Source organism: Silurus aristotelis (genome assembly GCF_946808225.1).
Source record: "Silurus aristotelis genome assembly, chromosome: 18".
NCBI lineage: Eukaryota > Metazoa > Chordata > Actinopteri > Siluriformes > Siluridae > Silurus > Silurus aristotelis.
Window position 1 is genome coordinate 502,721 of NC_139591.1, and position 10,000 is coordinate 512,720.

A 10,000-nucleotide genomic window follows, 5' to 3' on the forward strand; every position below is an offset into this window, starting at 1 on the left:
GTGATCAGTATCTATCAAAAGTGCTCCAAGAAAGGAACAGTGGAGAACTGGTGTTTTATATACACTTTCATTCTGCTGAGAAAAAATGCTTCATTTTCTGCAATACACCTCAACCTCCAGGGGGAGCCAGAGAGGAAAAAGAAAAAGCTTCTGCATAATAACTAAATGTATTAACTGTTTTCTTTCCTTTTATAATACAAGCAGATGTTGTTGTTGTTGTTGTTGTTGTGTTGATTATTGTCTCAAATGATTTCAGTCTAACTTCATTAAACCCTAAACTCTCTCCAGCAGCAGTTTAGAAGTGTTGTGTGTATATGTGTGTGTGTGTGTGTGTGTTTGTATGTGTGTGTGTGTGTGTGTGTGTGTGTGTGTGTGTGTGTGTGTGCTGTAAAAGCTTTGTGTCAGGACACACTCCACCTCCAGTCTGAGAGGTTTTTAGAAGATCTAATGACAGGAACATATCTGATTGTAGAGGGTTTGGGAAGATCTAATAAATCCTGGCCCTCTGCAACTAATTAAAGTGCTATAATTGATAAGGGCCCTTGTGTGTGTGTGTGTGTGTGTGAGAGAGAGAGAGAGAGAGAGGCCTTTGGGGTTTGTGCTTATTACTCTGACCCAGGAGAGAGCTGGTTGTGTTTATCTTCTCTCACAGAAGCTTCCAGCTAACGCTGTTTATCACTTACGTCTCTCACATGTGAACACGGACACACCTTCACTCTCTTCGCTCTCTTTCTCTTCCTTCTCTCTCTCTCTCTCTCTCTCTCTCTCTCTCTCTCTCTCTCTCTCTCTCTCTCTCTCTCACACACACACACACACACACACACACACACACACTCTGTCCACTCCACAGCACATTTATATTAATGACTTCATCACAGACACGTCTTTAATTAGACTCATTTTAACACCACATTGTAATTAACCAAATGTCAGTGCAGGTGATACACTGATTTCTCTTTGTGTGTGTTTGTGCATGCGTGTGTGTGTGTGTGTGTGCATGTGTGTGTGTTTGTGTGTGTTTGCGTGTGTGTGTGTGTGTGTGCATGTGCGTGTGTGTGTGTGTGTGTGTGTGTGTGTGTGTGTGTGTTTTAATGCTTAAACACTGCATTTCTCCATTCTGTATCCTCTCCCTGCAGGTAGAATCCCGAGGGTACAGGTGTGTTTTTGATCATGCAGAGGCAGAGGAGAGAGAGGAGAGAGAGACAGAGAGAGAGAGAGAGAGAGGGGGGGGGGGGGGAGAGAGAGAGAGAGAGAGAGAGAGAGAGAGAGAGAGAGGCAGAAGGAGGAGGAGGAGGAGGAGGAGGTTGAGTCAGGTAGCTCAGGTGAGACCCAGGTGAAGATTGTCAGCAGCTTCTCTGTACTTGTCTGTGTGCAGTTGGTTTTGGTGTATTATGGTTTTGAAGTTTGGACTCTATTGCGGTGCCCCAACATGGCGTGGACGCTCTGTGTGTGGTTAATGATGCTGTTTCCCTCCTTCACCAGCGGACACAACACACTACGTGAAGGTGAGACACATAACAGCATATTTGTTCACGTATTGTAATGTTCACAGCTGCTTGTAAAATGGCAGATGAAATGATTCACATGTATAAATAATGAAGTGATGAAGTTTGTTGCTGTGGGTCCATCATGAGTCATTTTTTTTTTGGAATTTTCACATATTCAAGAGAAATCAGCTATAAATACAAGCAATGTACATTTTATTGGAATTTTATTTAATTTTACACTTCACATCGCCGTTATGATGACGAGCTTTAGCACTTATATGAATGTATTTTTTGCAGGCACTGTGTGTACAGTGTGTCCCGTGTGCACCTGCTCAGGTGTATTTACCTTTTACTTTTATATTTACAGCTTTTAGCACATGCCTTTATTCAGAGCAACTTTTTTTTTTATTTTATTCCTACAACTGAGCAGCTATGGGGTTAAGGACTTTGCTCAGGAGCCCAGCAATACCAGCTTGGTGTGGCTGTGATATGAAGTCCAATCCCTTAACCACTAAACTTCCCCTTTACCTTTAATATTCATGTATTATTCTATCCACCTGTTGAGGTGTAACTCCAAATATCTAAACAGGTTTAGTGACACTTTCCAAAACTGCAGTCAACTGCAGGAACCAAACTCTGTTTTTCTTTTGCACTTCACCTTTTCCAGGATACACCCTCATACCATCGGGTTACCATGTGTGTCCCGGGATCGAGATCGTTCCCATGACATTTGTGACCTCCTTAAAAAGCGCATACACGGAGATGACAGCGTGTGGCGGATGGCTGCCATGGAAAATGTGTAACGTCACGCGCTACAGCACCGTGTACCAGATTCAGGTCAACAACTCGGAGAAACAGGTGGTGAAGTGCTGCGCGGGATACGAGCAAGTGGGAAGTTATTGTGCTCTGGGTAAGTGAGAGAGAGAGAGAGAGAGATAGAGAGAGAGAGTGAATAAGTGTGTAATAATGGCTGCCCAACACCCATGTGGGAGTCAAATTCTTTCTGTGTGTGTTGATGGTAACGGAGGCGCAGCACTGGCTGAGCTGCATTATTGGAAGATTTCCACTCTTTGACTTTAATGGAGTTTTGTTGGGGTGATAGTTTAGTTGTTGCTTGTTGATCAGTGTCCTCTTTAAATCTTGCATTTAAATTAGGGTCGCAAAATTTCTGAAATTCTCAAGTCTTTGGGAATTTACAAAATTGCAGGTGAGCCTTTAACAGGGAATTTAAACGTATTTAGAACAAAAAATCTTGCAGGATTATTTTGTTTAAAACAACCAGATTGAACGCAGTTTCAGTTAAATTTCTACCTGCACATTCATCAATCACATGCACACAGCTCACGTGCTGCAGGGTTTCTGAGGCCACGCCCCCTACAGGTGCTGCATTTCTCCATCACACACACATCATTTCTACAATCCTGCACACTAATGTCAAATTATGTGAAATGTCCATCTTGTCAAGTATTTTACGAAAATTACATAAATATTACATACACTTATGTTTAATCTTCTGTGTGCTGTGTGTGTACACAAGTACAAAATTATTCTAACAATTAAATCAAAATCAAAACTTTAATTTTTTTAATCTGATTTAGTGCACGCATGTCAGCTTATGATCAAACAAAATCTTTATATTTATGTTTGTGTATGATTTTTATATACATTTCCCCAAATATTAAAAAAATTCCAAAGTCCACATTACCAGAACTTGTCCACCCTCTTTGCAACCCTAGTTTAGACTAATTTAGACTTGTTGCACTGCTCTACATACCCACGTGTCTTTGCATGTCAGACTAAAACCCTTGATTTTTTTCAGACCTTAATAGGAGTTCAGAGTTCACAGCTAAACCTGGAGTTTGTCCTGTACATCCAGTCTCAGGATCAGGTTTAGGATCAGGGTGTCACCTGGACACGGACTGTCCTAGTCTACAGAAATGCTGCTCTATGGAGAACCAGATGTTCTGTGTGGAGCCTCAGACCCACGGTGAGGGGTCTTCAGTGTGTGTGTGTGTGTGTGTGTGTGTGTGGGGGGGGGGTAGTCAGGGGAGCATGTAAAGCAATTCATCACTATATAAAAGTTCATTTCATCACATGACATCTGCAGTGGCTTCTTATTTCTTCTTGTTGTTAGTGAACATGAGGTCGTGGCTGAACGTGACAGTGACGGTGAAATCAGAGTTCAGTTTGGTGAACACAAGCAGAGGAATCTTCAACCACACACGCCTGCTGCACTCTGTGGTCTTTCTGATTATTTCAGATTTAATACAGAATACACACGTTCCAATAATTTACACATATGTATTAATTAATCTGTGTGTGTGTGTGTGTGTGTGTGTGTTGTAGGTGACAGGAGCTCTGAGCTCTCCTCAGATCTCAGTATATCACACACATTCATGGTCTTCAGGAAGGTTTAGTACGTCCTCATGTCTTCTGCTCGGCTCATCTCAGCTGCTGTCCTTCACCAACATCTCTGACACACTTCTGCAGCTGCTGGAGAACATAGAGGAGGTGACGGCTGTGGACGTCAGGGGTACGTGTGTGTGTGTGTGTGTGTGTGTTTATGTGATTCATTTTTGAAGGAACCATGTGATTCAGGTTCCCTTTTGTTTCTCATGAGTCAGATGAGAATATTTCCTTCTCATTATCTCTCCAGATTTTATTAACATCATTCATTTTTGAATCTGTGTATTTTTTTAGTAGAATGATACCTTTGTGTGTGTGTGTGTGTGTGTGTGTGTGTGTGTGTGTGTGTGTGTGTGTGTGTGTGTAGATGTGGATGAGTGTGCCACGCCCATCCTGAGTGAGTGCTCTCCTCTGGCTCACTGCAGTAACACCCTGAGCTCCTATAACTGTATGTGTGCTGCTGGATCTGCAGATCTTCAGCCCAGCAGGCCAGGAACACAGTGTATGAGTAAGTCACACTAGTAATAATAATCATTTCCCATGATCCTTCACCTTGTTTCTTATGCTCCGCCCATAAGAACTAATAGTGGAAGTAACTATAAATAAACAATACGGAATCACCACATACATTCCTCTCCAGGGTTTATCTCTCCCAGTTCATCTCAGATATGTGTGTTTTCAACATGACTTCCCTTTAGAGAGGTCCTGCTGGTGTCCAGGGTTTTTTTGGTTGAGGAGCTAAGACATGATGATGTAATCTTCTGGTAACAGAAAGTCCTGAGGAGTTGATGAGATCATTAACACAGAGATGATCCACCATCATGTTGCTTTCTTGTTTCTTTATAACAGTTTTCCAAGATGGACGAGTCACTAGGTTCACTGTGTGTTTTGTCCTGATGCTTATTTGTCTCATTTTTGAAGATCTACTGCTGCACACTTGCTTCTTGCCTCTGCCTCCTGAGGCCTTGCAGGTCATCCTTGCTGGAGCTGGAATGGAGATGTTCTAGATTTTACACCATCTGCTCTTCCTCATCATGTTAAAGATCTGATCCTTGGCATGAAAATCTTTTCCAGATTGGGATCCAAATGACATTCTGCTCCAGTTGTGGAAAATGTGTGTGTGTGTGTGTGTGTGTGTGTGTGTGTGTGTGTGTAAGACATCAGCAGCAGCAGAGCAATTATAAATAAATACAGTCTTTAATTTTTAAGTTCACATGGATTCTTTCTCATACTCTTGATACGAGGCCCTCTTCAGCTGCACATCTCCACTAAAAATAATTATGTTTACTTTTGTAGATACATCCTCTTCCTCCTCCTCCTCCTCCTCCTCTTCCTCCTCCTCTTCAGCCTCCCTCAGTTCATCGGATTGGAATGTAATCAGCTTTGGGCCACTGAGGAAACCTCCTCTGAAAATTATTGCCACCACTTTGTCCACTTCTACATCCAGCACACTGCCTCCTTCATCCTCCACCTCTAACTTCAACACTTCCTTTATTTTTCCACCTCCTGCTCCTCCATGCAGCTCCAATTTCAGCTTGATTCTTGAGCTCAGTACGTAACTCGTAATGTCCTTGATTCTGAAGGAAACTGATCATGTCTCCTGTTCCTAAGGAACTGTGCATTTCATTTTTCTCCATGTTTATCGTCAGCCATGCTTTATCCCAGACACCATATTGATGTATTTATTGTTTCGTAGGTATTCCGAAGATCATCAACCTTTGGGCGAAAAATGTCACCAGCTCCTCCTTCAAACTTTTGTGGGATGTTCCCTCTCAGATCAACACCACATCAAACCTCACCCTCTTCCAAGGAACTCAGCAGCTGGACACCAGGGTAACATCGCTCTCCAGTTGGACATGGACCAACCTTCAGCCTGGGGTTCTGTACACTGTTAAAGTAGCCCTGTGTATGTGTAGTTACTGTGGAGATTCCACTGAGCTGAAAGTAAAGACAGGTATGTGGAGCAGAGAACATCAAGTTCTTGGACCAGTAGAAACCATTAGGTTTCTAAAATGGTCCGATTTTCAAACAAGGTTTGAAAAGTTAAGTGATAAACACTGCAGCATGATTTCTGACTGTAGATGCACAGACTCTTGAAGCTGTTGCCAGAATAACCAACATAAACTTCACCCAAGCTCTGCTGAACCCCAACAGCGAGGAGTTCAAGACGTTAAGTGAAAAAATCTGGAATGAGGTAAAGACACAGAGCACTGGGTAACATAAGTAGAGTTTATTGGATTGATTGTGCATCTCATCTCCTCCTCATGTTCTTCTACAGACCTTCTATTATATTCCTTTCTGGATCATGGACCTGGTTCTCTCTGGCAAGGTGACGATAATCATCACACATCTGTCTCCGGGCAGCGTTGTGGTTACGTTCTCTCTTGTGTTTCTTCCTGACAGCATGATGGACATCTACAGCATCAGCAAAGCTGTGATTGAGTCCCTGCAGAACAGCACGCAGTTCAAACTCGAGATGAACAGCACTGTGATCATCGGTATCCCATTTTATCTAACATACTGTCAGTGAGCATGGGTGTGACTGGTCGAGTGAGAACCCAAATGCAGGATGCGACAAGAGATAAGGAAAAAACAGGCTTTAATAGAGAAACAACATGAGCAATGGGGCAACGCAAAAACACAGTCCAAAAAAAGTCCAGGGTCAAAAACAGAGGCAAACAGTGCGATGCAGGGAAGACAAAAACAAAACCGAATAAACAGTCCAAAAAAGCAGAACAGTCCAGAAGCAGAGCAGAACAAGGGTCAGAGTCACAGAGTGCCCAGAAGATCCTGACACATACAGGCTTCTTCTACAAAACAGTGTTTCCTTATCAGAGGCAGAGACTTTGTCTAAGATCCCATAATTATCCCCCAAAAAATCCCTGAAAAACCCTTTTTAGAGTTCAGTTGAATCCTCTAATAAACCATTACCAATAGTCTAGAGGTTAAAAAACTCATCTGCTTCTTCAGTGTGCGGAAGTTAACGCTGAATACCAGGAACTTTCCCCAACTGAGTACTGAAGAAACTTCATTGAGTGTTAGCAAAAGTGTTCTTAGCTACCAAAAAGAAAGTTCTACATGAAACTATTTCTAGGATAATGCTTTGTTGTAGGGTTCTCAGTGTAAAGTGTGATTAAAAGTGTGTGTGTGTGTGTGTGTGTGTGTGTGTGTGTGTGTGTATGTGTGTGTGTGTGTGTGTGTGTGTGTGTGTGTGTGTGTGTGTGTGTGTGGTGGGGCAGAGGTGTAAAGAGTATCTACAAATCCTAGATTCCTTACTACAAAACTTCCTCTATTAGAAGTATAAAGTGTTTTATTACTCAAGTCATTTCAATATGACTTGTAACAGTCTTCGAGTATCTGATTTGAACAGTACTTGAGTATTTGACTCGTATTGAACGCAGGCTCAAAGATGCATGAGTCCTCAACACTGAGACGCATGTTAGAGATAAAGCTGCTTTAACTATCAACACCTGTTCAACACGCCATAAAGATCAAACAAGTCATAATAAAGCAATATTTCAAAAAGTTATCTTATTATAACTTATAATTACAGCATCATGTCAAAAGGTAGAAAAACTGTTAGTATTCAACGGACAAATAAAATGAAAGTAAATGATTTTAGATGAAGTCAAACCAAATATTGAGAGCTGACTGTGATTGATGCAGCTCTCAGTCTCAGAGAGGGACAATATTTTTTATTCTTTTATTAATTTATGATAAAATGTCACTCACAGGCAGCAGATGCGGGTCGAGTGTTTGTTACATCTACAACAGAGGTGCAAAATGTGAGAATTATTGTAGGAATATTGTAAAAGGTACAGATGTTGAATTATAAACATATTTGATCTAAGAGTAAAAGTTGCTCATATTTTTGGTACTTAGTAAAAATAAAAAGTAGGCAAAAAAATTACTTAAGTACAGTGATGAAGTACATTTACTCAAATAACTGACACCACTGAGTTGGGGGTGAGGGGGGGGGGGGGGGGGTAGACTAACAGAAGGTAATTTTGTGACATGTTACTACGTTGTTACTGTGTCCTTGTTTGTGTAGTGAGGTGTGTGTAGTCAGGTGTGTGTAGTGAGGTGTGTGTGTTAATGTCAGTTTCTCATTATCAGATGTAGATGAGTGCAGTCTGGGCCAGGACGATTGTTCCCCGTGGGCCGAATGTGTGAACAATTTCGGTTGCTACACCTGCGTATGTCACCGTGGTTACACTGATGCAAGCCCTGAGAGGCCGGGACGCACCTGTGAAGGTACAGCAGCAGCTAATTTACCCGACATTTACCTTCCACATTTCCATTTACAGCAAACAGAGACTTTAAACCCACAGCTTAGAGTTCTTTGATCTGTAAAAAAATATATATACAGTATATATATATATATTCTTCCTCTGTATGAACAAACATCTGTTTTATAGAATTTATAACTGGAAATTTATACATCTGACCTGGAACATCGCTTTATATCAGGTGTGTTAGTATGTTACACTTGAGCTCTTCTCTCTGGGTTCTGATGTATTGAGAACCATCAGAAGTGCATCAATATTCCCCTTTATCTTTTCAAGGCTAAAAACAAAGTGGGCGTGGCCTAGCACATTACACAAATTCGGTTTGGTCTACTTTAATCTGATGCACATCATCTATATCTTCCCCATTTCCAGTCAACAACGAGACGGCTTCCACATCTTCTCCAGACACAACAGTCATCTCTACAACAAACAACATCCAAAACACCACCAAATCCGTTCCCACCACTAATCAAACCACAACCCCATTTTCACCATCTACATCCATAAACTTCACATCTGCATCACACAGCACCAGTGTAACTGACAGCTTCTCAATAGCAGAACCCTCTGTCAACAAAACCACTCATTTAACAACCACACCATCTTCATCTTCTGCACTACCATCTGACACTTCCACACCCCATAGCACTGAAACAACAGCTTCCTTCACCTCTCATACCACCACCACCACCACCACCTCCACCACCTCCACCACACCCATCATCATTCAGACCGAGTCTATTACGGTGGAGTGCGGTGCCGGTTTCATGGTCGTATCTGTAACAAAAAGTTTCCTGGACCTGAAGCACATCTCAGAGTCATCGCTGTACCTGGGTGTTCCCAGCTGTAACCAGACGGAGGGGAACAAAACCCACGTCAAGCTCCTGGTGGCCTGGGGAACATGTGGAACTCAACTGCGGGTAGGTGCTAAAAGTTCATCTCACAATAACTCACTGTCATCAAGATTCTGTAAAACGCTGACATTCTGCCTTTATTAAATGACCTCAACTGAACAAGCTATAGAACAAGCTGTTGCTATAGAAACGATAATGTTTCTATTTTTCTACCTAAATCTACACCTGACATCTGACCAATCACGATCCAGAGTTTTTCTAAATAAATTCTGTGTTGTACATGTTTTGCTTTCCAGAACAACAGCCAGAACAGCACAGTGCAGGTGACCCTCCATAGCACGGACTCTCGGCTGCAGGTTCCTGTCATCTGCACCTACATCAACAGTTTCATCATCTCCGCAGGATACAGTTCCTCCGGGTACCATGCCGCCATGGCAACCACATCTTTCCCCCATCACTCAGCTGCCGAGCACACTGCTATGTCGTTACCTTTCCTGTAGCACTGAAAATAGAGCAGGACTCTAATATTCACATGTGTGTGTGTGTGTGTGTGTGTGTGTGTGTGTGTGTGTGTGTGTGTTCTGTCTTCCTTCAGGTTCGATACTATTAATAATGTGGTGGAGGGATCTGGGATGTACCACGTGACTGTGCGGTTGTTGAATGGGACGTACCCTCTACCTCAGAACTACACCCTGTCCCCTGATGATGAGGTCATCATTGAGGTGGGGCTGAGCTCCAACATAACACAGATCAAAGTGGTCATTAATAAATGCTGGGCAAATCCCAGTAACAACCCAACTGAGCTGCCACACAACATCTTCTTTGAAAACAGGTCTGTACTCAATCAACTGCTTACAACTGTCTGTCTGTCTGTCTGTTTGTCTGTCTGTCTGTCTGTCTGTCTGTCTGTCTGTCTGTCTGTCTGTCTGTCTGTCTGTCTGTCTGTTAAGTGACAAATTATCTT

At 42.3% G+C, this 10,000-nt stretch overlaps 1 protein-coding gene across 1 annotated transcript in view; it reads left to right on the forward strand.

Moving 5' to 3' along the window:
- The first annotated feature begins 1,355 nt into the window (after positions 1-1,355).
- umodl1 (uromodulin-like 1) overlaps positions 1,356-10,000 on the forward strand; it is a 10,863-nt gene continuing 2,218 nt past the window's right edge. Inside the window, exons 1-13 of the mRNA XM_083569439.1 lie at positions 1,356-1,505; positions 2,155-2,397; positions 3,307-3,474; positions 3,622-3,728; positions 3,834-4,020; positions 4,261-4,401; positions 5,590-5,847; positions 5,975-6,087; positions 6,172-6,391; positions 8,010-8,147; positions 8,555-9,102; positions 9,333-9,454; positions 9,632-9,868. Of these exons, the coding sequence (XP_083425565.1) occupies positions 1,430-1,505; positions 2,155-2,397; positions 3,307-3,474; positions 3,622-3,728; positions 3,834-4,020; positions 4,261-4,401; positions 5,590-5,847; positions 5,975-6,087; positions 6,172-6,391; positions 8,010-8,147; positions 8,555-9,102; positions 9,333-9,454; positions 9,632-9,868 (2,558 nt within the window). The 5' untranslated portion in view covers positions 1,356-1,429. The remainder of the gene's footprint in view (positions 1,506-2,154; positions 2,398-3,306; positions 3,475-3,621; positions 3,729-3,833; positions 4,021-4,260; positions 4,402-5,589; positions 5,848-5,974; positions 6,088-6,171; positions 6,392-8,009; positions 8,148-8,554; positions 9,103-9,332; positions 9,455-9,631; positions 9,869-10,000) is intronic.